The sequence below is a fragment of the Watersipora subatra genome, chromosome 2, assembly GCF_963576615.1.
Source record: "Watersipora subatra chromosome 2, tzWatSuba1.1, whole genome shotgun sequence".
In the NCBI taxonomy this organism is placed as follows: Eukaryota; Metazoa; Bryozoa; class Gymnolaemata; order Cheilostomatida; family Watersiporidae; genus Watersipora; species Watersipora subatra.
The window spans coordinates 63102190-63126935 of NC_088709.1; the positions used below are offsets into that span (position 1 = coordinate 63102190).

Consider the following 24746-nt stretch of genomic DNA (forward strand, 5'->3'; position numbering starts at 1 on the left):
TATGCTTGTGTTAATCACTCAATACGTTGCTGATCGTCTGCAATAACAATGGTAGCACTAGCACAAACCTATCCCTGTTGACGTCAGTGATTAGTTTATAGTACAGCGTAATCATTACACAGTGTAGTCACAGAAGCAGTGATATACTAGCCCTGCAGTAATTGTCCTGAAAAATATATAGATCTAGCAATCCATTACAATCAACAACCATCGTCAAAGTGGTGCACATTGCGTAGGCTGTCATGGGCGCTCAGAGAACTATCAAGAAAACTTGGCAGCTGTTATCTTTTCCAATGTATACACAATGTTTTGACGATGCCATCAGTTTGCGATGCACCTAGTCAACAAACAGGGCAGAATCCGCCTGTTTGAAAATGGTACTGCAGGGAGAGTCCAAAAGGGGTACCGAGCGCCCTCTTGGAGGGGAGGGTGGTCCGGGGGTTCTCCCCGGGAAAATTTTTAGTATAACTAGTCAAAATGGCGCAAATCTAGCACACTTGGCTCCTGATGCGGCACATGCTCTAACAGAAAATTTGACATTATAATTCAGTTTTCTAAATATAAAACTGTTTATTGAGATTGTCTTTAGCAACGCTCATTAAAAATATAATGTGAATGGGAGCTGCTAAAGGGGTTGGCCACAGCTAGCATGATATAGAATTATTACCGGGTACAATGCTGAATGGTGTAGGAGATGAGTGGTCTCCTTTGAAATAATTTAATTAATTAATATTGTAGAGTTAAAAAGTAAAACTAATAGAGCACCATGTTAAAAATAATGTACTTATACTATAGTCTATAATACTGAGCAAGAAGTAGTAGATTTAAGAAGTAGTAGTTAATTTATTTCTATGAACAAAATATTTTGTACATAAGCATTCATTTACATATCTACTACTACAAAAAATACAACCATGTACAATTGTCTCTGTATGAACTGCTTGGAAGCATTCCTTTCAGTAGAGTCCAACGCTATAACATTGCCGTGCGAGCTACCACAACAATCGTTTTTCTCTGTAAATTCCAAGTATTATAAAAGTCTAAAAAGTTTACATCACTTCCATCATCTGAATTATTGTTATTCTTATCACACAAAAAATCACTTACAATCGGAGAATCAAATAATTTTTTTTTTATTTTACCGTTTTGAAAGCCGAGCCGATGTTGACTGGTATTTCCAACTTTTATTCTTTTCCAAGGAGGCGCGATTTCATTAGCACAAAGCAACGCCTTTCGGTTAATCGTTTCATAACTCAATTTATCGACTAATATCTTGTTGATGATATTTAGAACTTACTAGCATTCATATCCTTTGTTTAACGTTACGAGACGGCAACTTTATACTAAAAGCGACGTAAATGCCGTTTCCCCACATAACCGATACACGACAGTTTGGCCATTTCCCAAGCCAAAGTGTTAAAATCAAGCAAAATGACGTGAATTCCAAGATTTTGAGCCTCAAAAAATGGTACTGCCATGGCAGTAGCTGCAGTATAGGAGGATACGGCCCTGTCAACAAATAATTGTAGTGATGTCAATGCCTACATATGGCAATTTAGTGTCAACTAGCCTTTAGTAATTGTCATCTCAGCTTGTCATTCAAGCTGTTAATGAGTTGGGGTCAAGGGTTGATCATGATGAAGCTTTTTGTTATGCTTAAAATAATTCAGCTCATTAAAAGCCTTAAGACACTGGCCTTTGGCAAGGATCAATGGTAATTCATTTTATTCAAAAAAAATCTGGTCAAGTCTCTAAACCACCAGAGTTTAATATCAGCTGCTGCTTGTACACTCTGTTTCACGGTGCTGAGTGATTATTTTGTCTACATGATAACTAGTTCCAAAATGTGGCAGGCATTTGTGTAAAGTAGGGTGCAATATTTATAGGCTGGTTCTTTAATTTGGTGAGTGTAGCCTTTCCTGTAGGTTGTGCTACAGATTACAATGTTGAACATTAGACTAACTCACTTAATAAGCAAGTGAGAAACAGTTTCTTAGAGTTGTTTTTTTTCACTATAACGCTTTTAGGGCTCACTAAAACATCCCCATGCAACTAGCAGAGCTCTTTAATCAATTAAAGGCTGCCTGTAATTCATCTCAGTATCAGTAATAGCGCTTAGCAGAGATGGAATATAGACATGCTCCAGCAAAACAAGTGGTTATTCACAATTCAACACAGCTTATGCAGTCAAGCGTGAAATTTCCTGCAATGAACTTATAATAAAAAGATGGCGTTGAGCCTTGAATATTTCCGAGCGAATCAAATTGCTACAATCATTTGCTAGTCAGCTATAGTGAGATCTAAATACAGCCAAGAGAGGTGAGTGTACACCAATTTTATTTCAGCTAACTAAAGCAGCTGTTTGTACTAGTCAGCTGGTGAATGTTTCCTTACATTTGCATCAAGTTTACAAAGATTAAAAGCTATTAGTAAGTGTTTTGTAGGTTTCTCTTAATGCTTGTAATTTCAAGACTGAATAAACATTAGTAATTCAGTGGGTCCTGAATGGCATTTTCAATGAGATATATGTGAACTCAATGTTGAAAGGCTTACACACAACTTCATAAAAACCTATTTATCTGCGTATTTACCGGCGTCTCTACAGTCAACAACACCAGTAATACTTGGGAAACATTGTCTTGGTATTGATTACATTTTTTCCGGTGAACAACAAGTTTGGAATTATAGTACAATACACACAAACTAGGTGTCAGGCAGTAATAAACATTTGCTTTTGGAGGGTAGTAAGTTTCAAACTGTTGGAACTTACTACCCTCCAAAATCAGTAAGTTTCAACCTTGAGTAGTTCCAATTACCTTCCAAGCAGTTTCAACCACTTGGAACTTAGGCCAACTCTCGTTCAATTGCAATCTATCACCTCCCTTCCATCTTTCAACCTAGTTTGGATGATGAAAACCAAAGTGATAGTACCAACCTCTAGGCTTTGATACTTCTTGTATTATATTTACATGTATATTAGAGTCTAATTATTGCAAAAGATACTTACAATCGGTGATTGTTCAAACTAAAAAAATTTTACGCAAACATTGCTACAGATGATTCATGCTTCCTTGCTCTTTTGACTAAAACACTTTCGTAAACAACAAGTAATAATTACATCTCAGGTCACATGTTGATCATTTCAAAGCCAGTAGTTAGCCTACATACATTTCCTACTCAGTGTCCAAGCCAACAGAAATCTGAAATCTTGAACTTAGTTTGCGGACAAGTAAAGAAACTTTATGTATTGCCTAGCCAGTTAAAGGTACACCTGTATTAAGTTAAACTAGATCGAAAGCCAGATAGGGAGTGGTTGTTTTCTTAGCCATTTTGCAAAACACCAAAGTGACTTAAAAACAGCGTTCCTCAACAGTGAGTTAAAAAGTAGCTCGTGATCTGTAGTTGAAAGTTACTTACTCTAAATATACTTTTATCTAAGTCAAAATATATCAAGTGATTTACCAGCTGTGTTATTCACAAAAGGCTAACTATTAGTTCAAATGTCAAGTGCTTTTCATCACAAACAACTCTAACTAGTTTGAGCTAGTCCTAATATTGAGTTATCAGTGCAGCTGCTTGGTGCGTCAGACAGCAATCAATTTTTTGTAGATGTTCTAATCCTTTAATCCTGGATGTATTTAGAGCTCTTTCTAAGGTATTGGAGGCCCTACAAAGCATAGCTTTCAGTTAAAATGCCATCACTTTTATGCAACTTCCTTTAACTGGATAATGAGAGTCTCAACTGTCTAAGTTCAGGCTAAACCAGTTAGCTTTGTAAAAGCTGTTTAATTGGTCAACTAGCTGACATAAAGCAGCTTAAATGTTTTGCATGCAGATTAGATTGATCAGAAATAAAACTATCACAAGCAGCGGTATTTTGATATACATATTAATCTCAAAGTTAGTTTGTGTGCTATTAAAGTTTAGGAATGAAATATCTGTTTCATGCTAGATTTGATCTCGGAACCTCCCATTGACAAGGCTAATATCTTAACAATTGAGCTATGTGAAACTGATGGACTCATTAGGCGATATGTGTCGTTACATGGGTGGGAATACGCATACCTCTATGTGTGCGGTGCAACGCCATTTTATGCTTGCTCTTATTAGTAACTTTAGCAGTAGGGTATTGGCTTACTAAAATTATAGCCATTGACAATGTGCCAGGCTAATGACAAATGGCAAGCAACTACATTACCTGTCACTGTTAAAAGCATGATTTTAATACCCCTGCAACACCAAACATTCCGCTAGTATAACATAAATGCCATAGTAGTTTGCATGCCTACATCAGTTTTTAAATGTACATTTTTTCTAAAATAACTCAAATGTTTTTCAAACTACAAAAACGTAAGAAATACTTTCAAACAGATAGTACCGACAAAAAATGATGTAATTAAGTTTAAGTACATGTAAGTTTGTTATTTTTAATTCTTTCTACTCAAGTAAAGCCTTTTGCAAACTTTAGTGTTTTAAATACATTTGTAGCCAAATATGAAAGGCAACATCACAATCAACTGCTTGAAAGCAGAGAAAACTCCAACTATTTTGAAATGGTGCTAACAATACTAGGCATGGAAACATATATTTGCAATGTTTAGAATAATTTTATTTAAATAAACTCTGGTAGTTCTTTACAAATCTGAATAAATAGCTGAACTTTAGTCTTTGTTATCATTGTTTTTTTATGTTTTATAGCTGAAACATAAATTACCATAGCGAATTTTGAGACAGTATATTTTTTCTTATCAGTTCAATATGACAGCTACAACAGGAGTGACCAACCTTTTAATCACACCATAACAAGTATTATCAACAGCTGGCAAGCCAAGCTAGAAAAGCAAAAAAGCCACATAAACTAGTAAGCTATAATTACATTACACTAGAAATAAGCTATGAAAAGCTTGACAAAAAAGGACAATAATATTTCAACACTCCCACTATGTTACTGTTTTTGTAATATCAAGTAAGTCCCATTAGATTTAGTAATTTTGTGAATCTCTCACGTGGCACCGGTTTAGTCAGGATGTCAGCTACCATACTATCAGTAGGGCAAATACTCTAAACTAATCTGCTTGTTTACCACAGCTTCTCTCGTGAAGTGAAATTTGATGTCTGTATGTTTTATGCGACCATGTCCATTAGAATTGTGTGCAATTTTTATGGCGGCTTGATTGTCAACCATCATCTTGGTTGGTTCAGCAGACGCTGATAGATCAATGTCGGTGATGAGTTTATTCAGCACTATTGTTTCTTTAGTATCATGGAAGAGTGAAATATATTCAAATTCAGCCGTAGACACTGCTACTACGCTTTGCCTTTTGCTTAACCAGCTGATCGGCGCACTAGATAGTAAGAATATGTTTCCAGACGTAGAGTGTCGATCATCCAGATCTCCTGCCCAGTTAGCATCAGTGTAGCCAAACACGTTGTTATTACTAGATCGGTGATATGTGATTCCGATTTCAAGTGATCCCTTGAGCTAGCGTAATATACGCTTTGCTGCTGTTAGATGAGCTTCTGTTGGGGCCGCACAGTATTTAGAGACTGCTCCCACTGCATGAGAAATGTCTGGACGAGTTGCTATAGTTAAATATAAGAGACTTCCCACCATAGCTTGGTAGTTCTCCGGTTGCACAGGCTTGCTAACACTATCATCATTTACGAACTTAACATTCACATCAGCTGGTGTTGACACCGGCTTTGCATATTCTATGCCAAATCATTTTAGAATCTGTAAAATATAGTGATTTTGATGTAAACTAAGAGTTTCCTCCTCTCGTTTAATGCTGATGCCCAAGCAGTAATGCAACTTTCCAAGATCTTTCATTTTGAAACGTGTTGCCAAATTTTGTTTGACCCAGCTCATCTCTTGTTCAGTGTCACTCATGATAATGAGATCATCAACATATACAGCTATAATTGTTTTAACACTATCATTATCTCGAACATAAACAAAGGAATCTGTGCCAGATCGTCTGAAATTGATTGATTTGAGATATTCATCCATTATAGTGTTCCAACATCTTGGTGATTGCTTAAGTCTATAGAGCGATTTGCAAAGTTTGCATACTAGGTCGGCCTGTTGTGGTTCAATAAATCCTTCAGGTTGAGTCATATAGATATCCTCTTCCAGTACTCTATTTAAGAATGCAGTGACAACATCTATCTGATGTGTACTCATTTTGCACTGTAGAGCATATGCCAACAGCGTACGAATAGATGTGAATTTGACAACTGGTGCGACTGTTTCTTCATAATCTATTCCAGCCTTTTGTGCATATTCTTTAGCGACTGAACACCCCTTAAACCTGTCTACAGTCCCATCAACAGCGGGTTTGGTTTTAAATACCCATTTAGATCTTATTGGCGTTTTACCTGGAGGTAATGGTACAAGGTCCCATGTATCATTTTCTGTTAGAGATTGGTATTCAGAATTAGCAGCAGACAGCCACTCCTTAGCCTCAGAACTCCCTCTTGCTTGCTCAAATGTTTGTGGTTCAATAATTTGACAAGCTTCATATGCAGTATGAGAATTTTGTGATGTTTGATACGCATATTTGTCTATGCTGTAACGTTTAGGGGCTCTTCGTACACGATTAGATCGCCTCGGCTCTTCAACGATTTCATGTATAGTGTCCTTTTTAGCTTTTTGGGTGCAGGCACAACAGCGTCTACAGTGGCTACTGGTACATTACTTGATGATATCTTTATCTGACTCCCGAAGTCTGACTCATTAAATACAACATCACGTCTAACGATAACCTTTATAGTTTGCTTGTTGAACAATTTATAAGCTTTCGATGTGATACTGCATCTAATAAAGCGTAATTTCTCTGCTTTGATATCTAACTTTTGCCTCTTTTGATCTGGGATATGGGCATAAGCTGCGTATCCAAACGCTCGTAAATGCCTAACATCTGGTTTCTGTCTATACCATTTTTTGTAAGGGGTTATGTTGTCATTGTGTGATCTAGTTGGAAGACGGTTCCTAGCATATACGGCTGTAGCAACTGCTTCAGCCCAGTATTCTTTTGAAAGTTTTCCATGAGACATCATAGTTTGAGCAGATTCAGCAAGTGTACGATTGAGCCTTTCTGCCACACCATTTTGTTCTGGAGAGTAGGCTGAAGTTACTTTGTGACAAATTCCTAGTGTCTTTAAATAGCTATTGAACTCGTTTGACATATACTCGCCCCACCATCAGACCTAAGAGTACCTATCTTTTCCCCTGAAAAGTTTCTAACAAGAACTTCAAACTCCTTAAATTTGTCAAGCACTTCAGATTTATAACGTAAAAAATACACAGCAAAATATCAAGAAAAATCATCAAAGAATGATACAAAATATTTATTGCCACCAATCGATTCAGTTTCAAAAGAGCACACATCTGAATGAATTAACTCTAATGTACGTTTAGATCTGATACCTCCCAGTGAGTGAAATGGTTTTCGAGTCATTTTTCCTCCCACACAGCTCTCATAGAAGGAAATACTACCACTTGGAGTTTTGGTCCCCATTAATACATTGCTATAGTTCAACTTACTTAGAGTTGTTTCACTTGCATGAGAAAAGCATTTATGTCAAGTGTCGATAGCTGTGGCTGCAATTTCGTCTGTATTTCTGCATACTTGCTCAGAATCCAGATAATAAAGTTTATTCCTCATATTACCCATAGCGAGTAATCTTTTTCTGTTCATCATTCAACCAACATCTACTTTTACCAAACTGGACAATATTTCCTTTTTCGGTGGCTGATCTTACAGAAAACAAGCTATCAGTTAGACTTGGAAGATGTAAGACGTCATAGATAATAGCCAACCTACTAACTTTGCGCCTTAGGTTGATCATTACATGAACGTTACCAACGCCTATGACATCAACTATGTGTCCATCACCCAGGCTGACTTTCTCCGGGGTATCTAAGGTATGATACTCAGTAAACCACTCGTGGTGATGTGTCATGTGATGAGATGCACCTGAGTCTTTAATCCATAGTGAATTTTGTGTTGATGTAGTTTTCTACAACGAATGCAAAGTCAGTATTACTATTATCTGTTGATACTTGTTTTGCTGTGTGCTGCTGTGTTCTCTTTTTATTGTCTGGACAGTAACGACGAATATGTCCTTGTTTTTGGCAGCCAAAACATACCAAATGCTGTCTCAGTCTGCTGTAATGTCTTTTTTTGGGACCAGAGCAGCATCCGCTAGGTGATTTAAGTTGCTTCCATCACGTTGCCTTTCTAGTTGTTTCTGTTCTTCATTGTTCAACGGTTGTTGTACAAGTTCTAAGTTTAAATCATCCCTTCGAGCCTATAGCTGTCAGGAAGGCTGCCTAGCAGTGTAACAACCTGATCATCTTCATCAACAGCTGCATTGCTTGCTGCAAGTTTATCAGTTAAGTCATTCAAATGTTTAAGGTGATGCTTCATAGGTGTGCCTTCTTTCATGACACTTTGGGAGTATTGCTTTTTTAAAAACAGTTTGTTCGCCAAAGTATTTCGTTCAAAATTTGCTTGCAATTTATCCCATGCAGATTTTGCATCTGCACATTCTGTTATAACATACAGTACATTGTCACCTACTGCAAGCACTATAGTAGAGAATGCTTTGCTGCAATTTTTCGTGAGTGCAGATTTGACATCGACACCTGCATCATCTGCAGGAGCTTTTTCGGTACCCTCCACAAAACCATACAAGTCTTTGGCTATCAGCAGATGTTTCATTCTTTAATTTCTATGTTGAGTAGTTGGTTCCACTCAATTTGTCTATCGACCATTTTTTCCTCAGCCATTTAGAATGATTACTCCAGAGGTATAATATAGTCTTTGAAACTAAATAATCCAGTTTTCCAACAAAGAGTCAAGCAGTAGTCAATCTGGTAACTCGGCCAATAACCTGTTGTTTTTTATGTTTTATAGCTGAATCATAAATTACTATAGCGAACGTTGAGACAGTATATTTTTCATATCAATTCAATATGATAGCTGCAACAGGAGTGACCAACCTTTTAATCACACCATAACAAGTATTATCAACAGCAAGCAAGCCAAGCTAGAAAAGCAAAAAAGCCACATAAACAAGTAAGCTATAGTTACATTTCACTAGAAATATGCTATGAAAAGCTTGACAAAAAGGACAATAATATTTCAACAGTTATTACCAATTAAAAATGCTATAAGAGTAATCGCTACAATTTCTCAATTACTATGTATTTCTATTAACATGTGATACTTGATAGCCAACATGAGTATTTGTCTTGTGACTTGCTGCGGCAAGCCTGTTTGTATTCATATACATGTAACTTCTTACTAACTGACCCAGTGGCAGTGACTTTCAAAAGACATCATGTCACATATGCATGTAAATAAATGCTAACAAATTCGCAATAGACTAGTTAGTAAAAGAATTATTTTCTATGTGTGCCCTCATGCCTTTGAATTCCTTTTTATGATTTTCTTTATAGTAGGCATGAGCAATATTTATTATTAGCAGTACGCAGCAAAGAGCAATTAAGGCCTACGTTAAGACAAGCTTGAAGTTATCTTCTGCAAATAACATTTAGTCAAGTTTGATTACCTCTATTGAAATACTACAGACATTTATGAAGGAAATAGTCAATCAATGATTCTAAAGCTACTATTGCTAGTAAGAAAAACCTTCAGTGTTGGTGATTGTTGGTACAAGCCTCATTTGTGTCTTGCTCTCAAGGAAACTCACACTACACTCAGGTAGTCTGATAAAATACATGGACTGTATTGATAAAACTGGTCTCAATCTCACAGTTTTAATAGAAATAAAGAAGATGCTAAGTGTGACAAGTTTCTATCAGTTAGGAAATATTCATTTTTACTGAGCTCTTAAAGCTTAGAGTTTATCCTGTTGTATAATTTCAAAGTTCATTTTAAAAACAATAAGTTCACTCAAGCTCTTAACCCTTTAGTGACGGCCGGCTTACGGCTGGGGAAGTACCAGCGGACGGGGGCAATTACTAGGGCGATTTGAGCTTTTGACATGGCTGCATAAAAACTGCAAAAACTTTCATCACAATTGTGGTAATTACATAAATTATTATGCATAAAAAAGCTGAGAAATTTTTCTACAAGCTGATATTTTTTTCTATGCAAATAGCTTGCAAATGCTTACCAGCAAAAATCTCAGATTGTTGAAGCAATGATTTTTTTATTTTCATGTTTCATTTTCCATTGCATTTTTCTAATTGTTAAAGGTAAATGATAATATTGTATAAATACTAGTTGCAAAGATTCATAGGTTCACAACAATTTTCAAAAGAAATTTGTCGCTGGAGAGCTTTGAAAGTGGAGTTATGAGCTCCGAAGCATTATGAGAGGGTCATGCGAAATTCTCAGCGCATAACCCAAAAAACCAGCAGAAAATTGAGGCCTGACATGGTCGCATATGCTTCGCTATAACTTACATGCAAATTGGCATGAAACTGCAAATGAATACGCATCTGAAAGCTGAGATATTTTTCTACAGACTGAGATCTCTTCCTCCAAGTAGCTTGCAAGTCTTTGCAACTCGAGACCTATTTATTTGCAGTTATGATTTTCTGCAGTCAGATTGATATGTATTTATTGAAACCATAGATATATGTACCAGTAACAATTTTGCATATAAACTCATTGCACAGATTCATAATTGCTGCAAAAAAGAATAGCTGGTTGTGTACAACAAAATTGAGTGGTGAGCCTGCATTCACAGATTTGGTAAAGCAACAAAAGACAGGAAGCAACATTTATTATAAGCAGAAACAGCAAATCATGGACTGCTTGCTAAATTACAAAACAATATAAGAACTGAACTCTTTGATTAGGTGAGTGCCCTGAGGAGAGCAACAAACCACAAGTACAACATACGAATGCACAACAAATACATAAGATTATGACATTTCAGCGAATGCTACGATGTACAAGCTAGCAATACGAAGCAATGAAGCATTTGTAGAAACTAAATAAAATACAATTTGCAAAGAAATGTAGTTAGCATGACAAGGATCAAAACATGACTCGCACAAAGATACTCCACAAGTGACTCTACTGCACCTTCAGCTTGCTCTCGCTCCTCACCGATGTATACAGGGAACTTGTGCACACAACGAGAGACAGCATAGCAGAGAGCAAATAACTTTATTCCAAATCTAGATCTGTTAGATGGAATATACTGCCTGAAGCTGAGCCATCCTTTCTCTGCCAGCAAGCTTTCATGTACATGTATATATATAAATTTACCAGACAGCAAAACAGAATATAACCGATCGTATATCATGGCAAAAACATCTTCCAACTTGAACAATTTATTGCCAGCAGGCTGTTCAAAATAGTCAGCAAAAAAAACCTGCTTCTATTTTGCTTGCTATTTTTAATTTTTATTAAAAATCAGCGTAGATAATAAAGGATTGTGGAGCAGTAAGACAACAGAGTAGGCTTTTCGAGAATATATGTATGCATAGCTAAACCAATAACTCGCCAGATGTATTTACCATCAACAGGCTCCAAAACACCGCAATTTTTTGAAAGCCATATTTATTCGTTTGGTTTATTATAACATTTACAATGGTCAATGTTATAAAAAGCTTTAAATGATAAAAAAACTTACTTGTTTAAAAATTCAAACTTTTACTCCTGCCAAGCTGTCAGCAAAACGTAATTCTTTTGGTTTTAAGTCAGCTCCTCTTGTAAATCCGTAAATACTCTTGGTTTCATCGCCGGCAGTTTCACTGTCACTTTCGCAATCCAATTCACTATGTTGATCTTTTTTCATTCAATCGCCTTTTCCACATTTTTCTGACCTAGTATCCTCTTCTTCACTTTCAAACCAGCCGATGTCTTCCTCTAAACAAACTTTTTAGCAGAGCTTGAACAATCGCGTACGTACATGATAACTTTCCAAAAAAGAAGATCAAATCTTTCACATGTCTTGCTTGCACATGCGTATTAGGGATTATTTATACTCTCAAACAAGTAGTATAAAGCCTACCAAATTTGATGGAACTATTAATTTTTATTTTCAACGATTTTTTGTAATGAATAAAATATTTTTAAAAAGGTCTATCATAGACTGAATTTTAATGTGATTTTTGTGGTTCAGCCTCTGAGGCGTTGCCTGTTAACCCGCATTGCCTTTAACAGGCTTTGGCCTAAAAGAGTTAAAGATGAGAGTTGATTCTTAGGTTCATCTAAAGTTGGCTTCATAAGTCATGAGCTCTATTTGATAAAGTTTTGTAATGGCAGCCAAAATAGAGTGCCTGTTACACTTGCTCAACTTTTGAATAATAATGATTTTTTGTCTATGTTCCAACAAACACTGAGCCTAGATTGACAGGTTAGCAATTTATTTGCCATGAGGGAAAAATGCGCACAACTATTAAAGGGTGACACAGAAAAAAATAAACGCTAGTTTGAATAATGAGATCAATAGTGATAGTATAACGATCAAACATATTTTGATGTAATTTATTAATATATACATATATATATATATATTTATATATATATATATATATATATATATAAATTGTTTCGTCACCCTGGATACCCCGTATGGGTAATAAATTCTGCTATAACTCAGGTCTCCTACCAAAGACCTGGGAGTTTGAGCACTCGCCTCAAGATCTTAGCTGTTCCCAATAGCGCACTTTTCTGCAACTCACCTGAGTTGATTGGTGTTGGTATTTGAGAAAGCCACATTTTATGCACCGGTGTTATTGCGCCCAGTGCCCCAATGACTACTGAGATCACAGTTGTTCTTACATTCTAGCATTTTTCAATCTCTTCTCCAAGAGGGAGATATGTCTCTACCTTTTCTTTTTTTTGCTGGCTATATTGTAGTCATTGGGTACTGCTATATCTATTATAGTAGCCCTCTTGTTCTCCTTGTCCACCACCACTATATCTGGTTGGTTTGCTAGGACATGCTTGTCAGTTCGGATGTAGAAGTCCCAGAGGATCTTAACGTGGTTGTTTTCATTCACCTTACCAGGAGCTTCCCACCAGTGTTGTGGTTTATTAAGGCCATACTCATCACATAGACTTCTATACACAACACCTGCGACATGATTATGCTGCTCGATGTATGCGTTTTCTGCTAGCTGCTTGTATCCACTGATGATGTGTTGAATGGTCTCAGGTGCATCTTTGCACAGTCTGCCTCTAGGATCGTCTCTAGTGTGATAGATTTTCGTTTGGAGCCGCCTTGTTGGGAGCACTTGCTCCTGGGCTGCCATGATTATCGACTCTGTATTGGCTGTTAGGTTTCCTTTGTTCAGCCACATATATGTCTGGTGAAGATCGCCAATCTTGGATATTTGTTGGTGGTAAGCACCATGAAGAGTTTTCATGTACCAGTAAATTTCTTCATCATCAGAGCGTAGGTCCGTTGTAAGAGCAGCCGATTGAAATTCAGCTAGGAACTTATCTGAAGTGGCCAAGGAAGCTGCGTATGCTTTGAGGCTTTGCTCCTCCTCTTTCACTGTCTGCTGTACACTTTTGAGTCCCGTACCGCCATCTTTCCTATCGAGATACAATCTATTAGCATCAGATTTTGGGTGGAGTGCTCCATGCATAGTCAGCAGTTTATGAGTTGCTATATATGTTTCCTTGATGGCTTCCTCAGTCTATTTTATTATGCCTGCTGGATATCTTATTACTGGCAGTGCGTAGGAATTTATTGCCATGACTTGGTTCTTGGCATTGAGCTGGCTCCGTAAGACCTGCCGAAGGCGTTTCTTGTATTCGGTAATGGCTTTGTGACATACCTCGTCTTTGTGGTTGATGTTGCTTTGCATAATCCCCAAATACTTGTACCGTTCTTTTATATATCTGATGGTACCATTTGGCATTTTTAAGCCATCTGTGAGCATAGAATAGTCTTTCATAAGAATTAGCCTTCCACAGTTCTCAATACCGAAGGTCATTTCGATGTCCTTCAGAATGACCAAAGAACATATATATATTTTATATATATATATATATATATATATATGTCCTATACAACATTTATGTATATAGATGTTGTGTAAGACCTTTGCTATTTAGCATTCTCAAAAGTTTTATCAACACCACTAAAATAATTTAGAATACTTTACCTTACAAAAAGGGTTGATATAAACAGCTCAAGTATAGATACTTAAGCTGTATTGGTTCATTGGTTGTTTCATGAAAAATAGCCGTTCACTCGTATTGCGCCAAATGAAAATAAAATAAGGCTATATTGAGACATGTATTGATATGCCACCCAGTTTCATGCATTAAAAAGTCGTTAATATTTAGAGGATGCTGTATCCCAATACAAGATAAGTAAACAAAACATGATAGGGTACCCATATACAAGATAAGTAAACAAAACATTGTAGTGTACCCATATACAAAATGAGATAACATCAGAATCAGCCACTAACACTAAATAAACTGAGTGTTAGTAAAGATGACTAATCGAGCCCTTCTCCTTAAATCTTTTTGTTAAATCTCACCCAGGGTGACCAAAAGTTATTAATGATGTTTTGTGTATTCATGTGGGTAAAAAATTGTTTCCTCACACCTGTTAATACTACTGAGTAGTAATTTTTGTTAAAGCTTGGATCTCCTTCTAGAAACCAATATCTCCCTATCGGAGAAACATTTGAAATGTGCTTGTATATACCAACAATTGTGATTCCGGTAGTCAAGGATGATTTGGGTACAATAACACCTACAGTTTATTGTGTTAGATATTTACAAATATATACATATATATATATATATATATATATATATATATATATATCGATGCTGTGTAAGACTTTTGCTGCTTAGCATTCTCACTTTTTATTAAAAATACTGGAATAAATTAGCATTGACAAAACCATAAACAAAACTGAATCCTTATTGTGATAATTTAACTAGCGATTGTTTTGTTTTAAAGAAAATCTATAAAATTGTCAGATATGTAAATAGTGCATGCTATAAAGCTTCTCATTTATTGCCCAAGCTTCAGTATTACACTAAATATACAAGATGGCCGACAAACTATGAATTTAGACGACTTTAAAAAAGATTGATCTGACCTTTACTTACCAAAAAGCCAGCTTGCTTTTTTAACTTTATGCAAGTTGAAGGTAGTACTGTCTATTTACTAATTTAAATCCAATACCTTTGTTGTCTTTAACAAAGCATTTAACTAACAGTAATTTCATCCTATTGTAAGACTTAAATGAAAATTCAAAATTTATGGTGTGCTACTATATTCTCAAAATAGGAAAAAGGATGAAAACAAGAAGTGAATAGAAAAAAAGAAATAGACAAAAACACAAATAAAGCACTGAGTTTAATGCTATTTTACTTTACCAGTGTTGCTTCTGGACCTCTAACGATCACAATGGAGCATCCACCTCAAATGCAGCAGCCACAGCAACCACTACAGCAACCACCACAACAGCCCTTACAGCCACAGTATGCTGCACAGCCTGGTGTTACAATTGTAACACAGAATCCTCCAGGAGAAGGTTATAAACTGAGAGCAACAGCCTTAAAACAGTTGAAGGGGTGAGCAAATTGTTTGGTTTATTAATTTAATACAAAGGTATATCCTGGTAGGTGATTGGTAAATGCATCAGATAAAAGATATAACAAAAATAAGTGGTTTTTTGAAGTATTTCTCTGTTCACTTTGATAAAATAATATTGTGGTTTAGGAAATCTAAATTTAATAGCTAATGCTATTGAAAAAATAATAAGAAATAAATAATATGAATTCAACCGCTCATCTATAAAGTATCATATCTGGATTGACAGAAAAATGGCATCAAAATGCAGACAGTATGATTCACAGCTTTAGTAATTTTCTGTTTGAGCAAAATAAAATAAAAGAAAATGCAGAAAACATTTTGGAAAAACAAGCTAAATGCAAAAAAGTGTAAAACTTGTAATAAAATGACTACAATTGCTTCAAATAGTTGGTAGTTGGCTAGAATTTAAAAATTTAATTTATTGCTCACCTGCCAAAATATGTTACAAGATACGCATAATTCAATGCTCATGGATAGCAGATGTTTCTGTTTTGACAATCTAAGAACGAATGTTTCTGTTACAGATTGTCAGTCACTCAAGTAGTGATGGGAGCACTTGGTATTCTATTAGGAATCATTCTCATACCTGTTGAACTCAGCACGAATAATAGCTGGATCTCTGTCACTGGTTATGGCATTTGGAGTGGAGTCTACGTGAGTAATTATGAACCATGATCATTTTTACAATATTAATATGTACCAGAGTTTTTTGCTCATGACGCTAACCATAAAAACCCCACAGTTATTTCGGATATGAAATGAAAAGGCAGTTACTTTGCAAGAGAAAAAAATAAAAACAGAATCGGGATACACATATGTAAACATACGTAGACAATGGTCATCTTATTACAGCTTTAGTTAGTAAGCTAGTTAATAGCAGTCAGTAACAAAACATATTTTTAAGTGATTATATTGTATGCAGAAAACCTAGGTTTGCGGGTTGATGTTACATTAAGCAAGCTTAATCTTTTTGATGAACCAATCTATAAGTCTACAAGTTATTAGTTAATATTAGCATATTATTTACTAGTTTATTAGTCAAAAAATCAGGAAAATCAAAGTCAGACTGAGCAGCAGAAATGAGAACTGATGGCTAATAACATGAAAAGAAACTTGTCAGATAGCCTAATGAGTCACATAGCCTACTGTGTCACATAATCCACCATATCACATAGTCTGCCATATCACGTTGTCTGCCATATTACGCAGTCAACCATATCACATAGTCTGCCATATCACATAGTCTATCATATCACATAGTCTGCCATATCACATATCTATCATATCACATAGTCTGCCATATCACATAGTCTATCATATCACATAGTCTACCATATCACATAGTCAACCATATCACATAGTCTACCATGTCACGTAGTCAACCATATCACATAGTCTACCATATCACATAGTCTGCCACATCACATAGTCTACCATATCACATAATCTACCATATCATATAGTCTACTACATCACATAGTCTACCATACCACATAGTCTACCATATCACATAGTTCACCATATCACATAGCCTATCAGGTCATATAGCCTACTTTGTCTAAACATGTTTAACAAAAATATAGTTGTAACTTTTGTAGCAATATGAACATGTGTCAAACATTGTTATCTTTTAGAAACAGTCTGTACTGACACACTATGACTCACTAGTCTGTTGGTGATGCAATAAGTGTCAGTTATGATCTTATTAGTCTACCGCTGTGTTAATTTATGATTAGCGGTAGTGACAGAATGTGGAAATAGTTCTCAGTAATAGCTTTGTTTTTTTTGTTTTTTTTTTTAAATCAACTACTTAAAGATATGAGGCCCTGAATCTAAACAAACTCGAATAAGTGTAGAAATAGGCTAACTTTTAATTATGGTATTTCTTCGTCCAGAACTTTGAAACTGTAAATTAAAAAGGAACAGTAAGTAACACATTTTCTCATTTTGACTTTATTTTCAGTTTGCTATTGTTGGAGGAATTGGACTCGGTGCTGTCAAGCACAATACTGAAGGTTGGGTAAGTAGTGTGTAGCAATTGTCATGTACATAGATATGTTGTCATACTATAACAATCAATATATTTATTAAATATCAATCAAGTAGTATAGTCAGACTGTGGTAGTTGATAAGATACATTATTTTAGTGTGAAATCTGACATTTGCTCAACCAAAGCAACATAACAATATTGTATATTAAAATGAAGGAATGTTATGATTTCAGTGCAAACTAAATCAAACTACGTGTTTATTGTGTCAAAATACACTAACACTCTTTTCTCTTTCTCTCCAGTAGGTCAGACAGAAATAGCAGATATAAGTTGTCAAGTTAATATATTTGGTCCAAAGTATTTAGTATTTGAAAAGAGAATTTTATGTGCTGCAATAGTAGCAATTTGACATAGTAATAATTTTTTTATTTGCACATAATTTTGTTCTCTTGTAGATCACTGCCACTTTGGTTCTTAACATCATTAGCTCAGCTTTATTCTTTCTACCACTGGTTTCGATGGCTTCCATCGGTGTGGGTATTAATGCTTCTTCTCGCTGTCAAAGTTACAGCTACTACTACATATCTTGCTCAGTAAGTGTTAATATTTCAAGTAACAATTAGATGTGTTTCTCACTAGGGATAGAGCTAAAGCTAACCAGTATCAGTAAATACATTACACCAGCAACCAACATAGGTGTTTGTAGAAGCCCTCAGTTTATCAAGCGCTTAACAAACACTTTTATCTATTATTAATAATTAGTCACCTTATAGTTAAAAGCTATACAAGCTCTTAGGCGCAATAAAAGCTGAAATAGAAGTATTTTATGATGGTACTATCAATGATGACCTAGCCTAGAGAAATAGACTGGAACAAATTATACCTAATGCAGTAGCTAGATATCTAAGACTACCAAGCGAGGTCGAACAGAGTTGTGATCATCAGTTGTATCAGACTTAAAGTACTTGAGGTTGTCATAGATTACTTACGAGTCATGACTGACTTTATTTTAAATTATCACAGTAACCATAACAATAGTCATTAATATATCAACTGTAGTGTGTATTACTGGTATATTTTGTAGCTTACAGAGTTTTACAACCAAAACATAAAACTTGAAAAACTGCACAACTTAGCTGCAGCAGGCATGTTTACTTTACTTTTTTGAAATTTCACAGGCACCTATAATTTGTATTGAAGGCTTGAAATTGAAATTCTCAAAATTTTTGCTGTTAAAACACACCCAAAATAAACCGTTACTTAATTTATTTTGCACAATCGATAAAAACAGTTAATGCTTTTTGAATGAATCATTAAAAAATGGCTAGCTTTTACGCTAATTTGTTAAAATTACATTTGACAATCTCCTTTGAAAAGTAGAACATGCTCAACTTGTTTGCAGGCAACAAAAGCTGCTTTGTCCTTGAACGTCTTTTTGGTTCTGATCGCTCTTGTGGAATTTGTGATCACGATATGGAGTGCTGTACTCTGCTGTGGAGCTGTCTGTAGTTACTGCCTCCCAACTCGCTCAAACCATGATGTGCAATATGCTGCCCCTGCTTTCCAAACTCAACAGCAGTATGTGGTTTACCCTGGAACAGTTCCAGCTTATCAAGTCAACATGGGTGGCTACCAAGTCACAACAGCTGGTCAAGTTCCAACAGGTAACTTTTTAAAGTCTAAAACCATTATACTTACGTAGCATGAAGTGTAAGTAGCATGAAGTATGTATATATATATATATATATATATATATATATATATTTATATATATATATGTATGTATATATTCATGCTACAGACAGCACTGTTTCGGCTATTGAAGCCTCATCAGTGCAGCTCAGAGCTTAGGCAAGAGACACAAATCCCATTGCCAATGAGAGTTGACTTCCTGTCATGAAACAACTAGATTGCCTCACAGACTTTAAGCAAGTCAATGTGCTGACACCATCAATGTGCTTAGACCCCCCCCCCCATTCGCCAGTCCAACGCCTTACTAACTAAGCCACAGAGCTTGATCGATTAGCGAGGCGATATATGTCCGCATATAGAAGCAAATAGGCTAGCGTTTTCGGACATGACCTAAAGTCATGGCATTGCTCCATAGAGGCCGCAGCTCTCACTAGTAAGCTTACTCAAATTTCCCATTGGCAATGTGCCTGGCTAATAGAGAGTGACAGTCAACTCTCATTACCTCTCAATGTTTATAAGTTTTTTTTTAATACCCAAGCAACGCCGGATAGCACAATTTGTATGTATACATTTATGCTACATGCAGCGCTGTTATTGCTAATTTACCCTCATCAACACAGCTCAGATCTAAGAAGAGACGTCAAAAAGTGAATTACCATTGCCAATGAGAGTTTGACTTTTTGCCATGAAACAATTGTGTGGTTTCCCAGATTATAAAAAGATCAATGCGTGACAAAATGAGGCTCAAATAACAAAAGTGATGAAGTTGCTCTGACACGAGTTATTTACTGTATATTGGTTATGCGCATTATTTAAGAGAAGATAATTGCATTGAAAAATTAATTTCTCTTTTGGTATATGATCCCACGACCAAACACGAGCGAAGCGATTGTTTGGTAGATTTATGATAAATGTATATGTGCAAACAACTCACGAAAATTATTCATCAACACCGTCGCAAACCCTTGTACCGAAATCTCATCAACAAATTTAACCATTTTTCAATGGAGTCGTTTAAGTATAATATTGAAACAAAATACATATAAACCTATTTAAATATGTTACCAAGTTTTTATTATTTGTAGACAATATCCTAAACCTTACCCATCTGATCGGATTATACACAAACGGACAGATTAATTTGGCCTAAAATTGCAAAAAAAACACTTGAAAAGCTTTTTTTATTCATAATTAAGACCGGAAAGCGATACGCCAATAAAGCCGTGCAACAGATAGTAGAACTATTAAGCAGTGCACATTTCATGAGAAAAACGTGCTCATTTCACCAGTCTACGGCATTGTTTAATTGCCGAAGGTTTCTAATATTTTTCCGTTTTTAATATCTTGCAAAATATTTAATTATAAGAATAATTATTCGATTTTAGAAAGTTTTTATAAGGTTTAATTATAAGAATAGTTATTTGAATTTATTCAAAGGTTTCTGTAATAAACGTACACTGTTTGAGGCGTAGACCGATTAACAGGTATGAAATTTTGGTACACAGTTTATCAGCCTATGTTTTTTGGTCCAATTACCGAAGGTTTCATTAAATTATTTAAAACGTTAGCCAAAATTCTTTACATCTTATGTACAAGCTAGGGCCGAACTACAATGACCCTTTATGACGAGAACATTTTTTTATTTTGCTCCAGTTTGCAGAAAACTTCCAGACGTGTGAACGCTCATACTTGCTTTCTTTTAAAGTTCGTTATCAAAACCATTCTACATTCAACACAACCAACTTTCAAACTGTGTATATTACACAGCAGCTTGCTATTTTACTTCTAATATTGCATTTCAGAGTTATAATAAACATATTTCGTTATTGCTGCTGTTAAATTACAAACATTACAGTAGGTTAGGCCTACAGCTTTAATTAATATTTATTTTATTGTTGTAAAACATAGGTTTGAGACAGTAGTAGATTAGGTGTGATTTTTTTACAACCTTTTGTTATGCATAATTGACTTTTTGAATTTAATTTTAAAACAACTTGACAACTACCATGGACTTACAACTTTCAAGAACACCACGTCGTGGCCGACGCAGTGGCTATCCAGGTGTCTCTCAATTATTGCAGCTCAATAGGAAGATAAATAGAAGGTCGCAGCCGCCACAGCCGCAGCCACGCCACAGCCGTCACAGCCGCCATCAACATCAAATGCTAATGTTCAACAACACGCTACTCAAATTAATAACAACAACTCATCTGATCCAGATTATTCTTTAGTAGATGTTGTAGGCGTTGTGAATGACATGGACTTGGGAGCCCCTTTGTTTCCAGATGATGATCATGATTTTATGGACATCATTGACCATGAAAATATTGCACAAAACAATATTGCTCCTCCCAATGCTGCCGCCCTTCATCACATTCCTCATTTTCAATCTTTAAATTGTCCTGATTTCAAGAACTGCGTAACAACTTTCTAGGCAGACTTCACAACAACATGTCAAAGCTCACACGTACTGGATGTAATGAGAAACATTTGTGACCCAGGCAGTCAGAATGTACAATCGTGCTAAAACAACATTTTTGAGTTATTTACAGATTCAAAATCAGCAATATCTGAGAATTTTAATGCAATTTAAACTTTTTAAATCGGATTATGTATGCCCAGGTTATGCAAGATTTAGTAGAGAAGGTCTCACGATGAACTAAAACTGTTGTTTTGAGTTTAGGCAGGATAAGGTTGCCGATTCATGAATCGTAAATCATGGTATTTGTTTACAAATCAAAATGCCATAGCAACAGACCACTTAATCTCAACCTATATTGATGAAACCTGGCATTCTACACATTAAAACCCTGAAAAAGATGATGGTCACATTTTTATTTAAATTTGATTGATGGTTGACCTTCCAAAGGTCAAGGTAAGGTCAGCAATACATGTGGCTAAAAGCTCACCTTCCTGGAGATTTACATTAAAAGGGTATGCTTCAAACTGGGAACTTCTCATCAAGCTATATTGCTATGACTGCATATAATGAATCCAACGACTTATCAAAATGTTGGAAGTGTATTCAAAATTGTCCATCTATACAGAAGGTCATGGTAAGGTCCACGAAAGGTGACCACAGAGGGCATCAAGATGCGGAAATATCGACCCAACTCATCAAGTGACCATTCAATCTAGAGCTATTTTTATGTTGTTTAACACTCACACATTGTAACACAGAGTACACTGCAGAGATTTATTGTAGCCCATTCAACGGGTTTGCTTGTTTTATTAGTGGCAGTTTGTCCCAACACAACCATATCAAATGTATCCTTCGGTAATCCTTGATACACAGTTCTAACGAGGCTTATTTGTTTAGATGACATAAAACTAGTGCAAATTTCCTTACATTTGCATCCGCTTATTAGTTTGATGTCAATAGCTATAATGGGAAAGCTATCAGCAGTGATAGGCTGATAGTTATTCTCTGTAATTTAATTAATTATGATGATCGCTATTACTCTCCTTATCGTTAGCAGCCACATATTGCGTAAGCAGCTGTCTTTCTGAGGTTTCCCTATTATCACAATCCTGATCATCGCGTTCACTATAATCTGAGGCAGCCGACTTAGATTCTAAGTAGAAATACTTAGAATTACATCTAAATTATTAGCGTCAACTAGCCGTAATTTGTGCGACGGTTTATTTTGTTTTAGCCTGAAGCGTTGAAACAGAAAATGGCCACATACACGCGCCCACCCGCAATAAAAGTCTATACTTAAGATCTTGGGTTATGACAAATTCCATAGCAACCACCGATATTGGTAGATTTAAATGGCAATTCTGGCTTTATGATTGGTCAGACACAAAAAATAAACAAGACCACGTGAAAGAGCAGGGTTGAATGCACTATAAACCACTGTTTACTAAAATAGTGACGGTGAGTCATATAATAGCATATAGCACACGTTACGCTCTATTGTGAACAATCCAATTACCGCACGATTGTACATTCTGACTGCCGGGGTCACATTTCATTACATACAATGCTCAAATACAACTATGCCATACATGCCAACAAGTTAGACCTTACACTGTTAATAAATTCAGTGCAGCCAACAATATGGACCCAGGTCCATCCATTTGAATTTTTATCTTCTCTTACACTTATAGAACAGTTACTCATTGCTCAGGTTAATCCTACAATGTCAATATTCCGTCTTCCGTGTGGTGGCCAATTTGGGTTCAGAGGTTCATGTCAGAAAATGTCATGTCAGACAGAGGACTTGTTCAGAGGTCATGTCAGGTCGTGAGCTGTATGACAGGGGAATTTCTAGTTAGTAAACATAGAAAATGAGGGGTTGATTTTGACACTACTTTTATCCTGTTCGAGAATTAACATAGCTAAATTAGATCATAAACTTCTAGGTGTACAGTGAACTGTTTAGAAGTTGTAGTTATTAGGGTGTAACTGTTTTATAATCATTGACACATCATGAAACTCGTCTTTGATAAGAAGAGACAACTACTAATTTTATCATTGCCTTCTCAGTATAATAAACCATTATTCTGTTTTAGCTCCAATACTGGTACATCAGCAGCCACCGGTTGGGTACAATGCTCAGCCACAGAAACCTCCTGCATACTATGATACTGAACAGGCAACTCCTCACCAGAATTTCCAACCTACCGACTACCCCAGCAATCCTAAATAATTGGTTTAGTGCTATATAGCAATTTTAAAGGCTATCAAAAATGTTATATTCATATATTAGCAACAGTATGAAACATCGTCACTGAATATTAACCAGTGTGTACATCAATTATGTGTCTGCTGGTGAGAAATTCATATTTTTATACATATCATTCAACTTCGCCTTATTTCACTGTTTTTTGCTAAATGTACTGTGTTTTTTTCTCTTCACTATAATGGGAAACAATCACAAATATATGACATGTTACCTTGATACTATTGTTACGGTTGTATGAGCAGATAACTTCTTACTGTTTTACTAACACAATAAGTTTAAAAAAGGTACGGGAGTTGTTTGTGCACTCCACATGATCAGGCAACTTCAAACCAATGCATGATTCATTTGTCCAAAAGATTTATTTGCTCTGTTTCGTTTTGAAGCAATTTGGTCTGAATGTTCCAAATATTTTCAATTCAGAATAATTAATGAGCTGTAGGCCAACATATATACAAGAAAACTTAGAAAGTAGATGATTCTCGCACTAGAGCTGCAGCCTTTCACCCAAACACAAACATTCTTGTTTACATGTTTGTTGTCATTTGCGCTGTAATCAATGTTAACTCATGTTCATATAATACTCTTTAAAGATGTGGTTGCGTCAAATTTGAGTTGATCTTAACAGAAAGCTTTTTTTTCTCTATCAGTTGATATGTTGTTTGTTGTGTTAGGCAATCTTATTGCCAAGATATTTGAAGATTAAAATCGAAAAAATCTGATCGCGGAGAAAAGCTCAGGCCAAAAAAACATGCCCAAACTTGCCCAAAATGATGTCACGCGTGATATATCCGTCAATATGTCTTGTATT

The 24746-nt window shown here is 35.7% G+C and overlaps 1 protein-coding gene across 1 annotated transcript; it reads left to right on the forward strand.

The window, feature by feature from the left end:
• Positions 1–2291: 2291 nt before the first annotated feature.
• LOC137387490 (membrane-spanning 4-domains subfamily A member 8-like) lies at positions 2292–24060 on the forward strand. The gene is made up of 7 exons (XM_068073927.1): positions 2292–2319; positions 15348–15542; positions 16089–16218; positions 17528–17584; positions 18011–18148; positions 18958–19219; positions 23766–24060. The coding sequence occupies exons 2-7, from the start codon at positions 15376–15378 to the stop codon at positions 23900–23902; spliced, it is 891 nt and encodes a 296-aa protein (XP_067930028.1). The 5' UTR covers positions 2292–2319; positions 15348–15375; the 3' UTR covers positions 23903–24060.
• Positions 24061–24746: the final 686 nt, after the last annotated feature.

What these genes read in the sequence shown, in the direction of transcription:
- LOC137387490 (XM_068073927.1), top strand. Translation starts at nt 15,376, where the DNA reads ATGGAGCATCCACCTCAAATGCAGCAGCCACAGCAACCACTACAGCAA. An exon ending in AGCACAATACTGAAGGTTGG is followed by an intron (nt 17,585 to 18,010) that starts GTAAGTAGTGTG and finishes GTTCTCTTGTAG; the next exon opens with ATCACTGCCACTTTGGTTCT. An exon ending in ACTACTACATATCTTGCTCA is followed by an intron (nt 18,149 to 18,957) that starts GTAAGTGTTAAT and finishes ACTTGTTTGCAG; the next exon opens with GCAACAAAAGCTGCTTTGTC.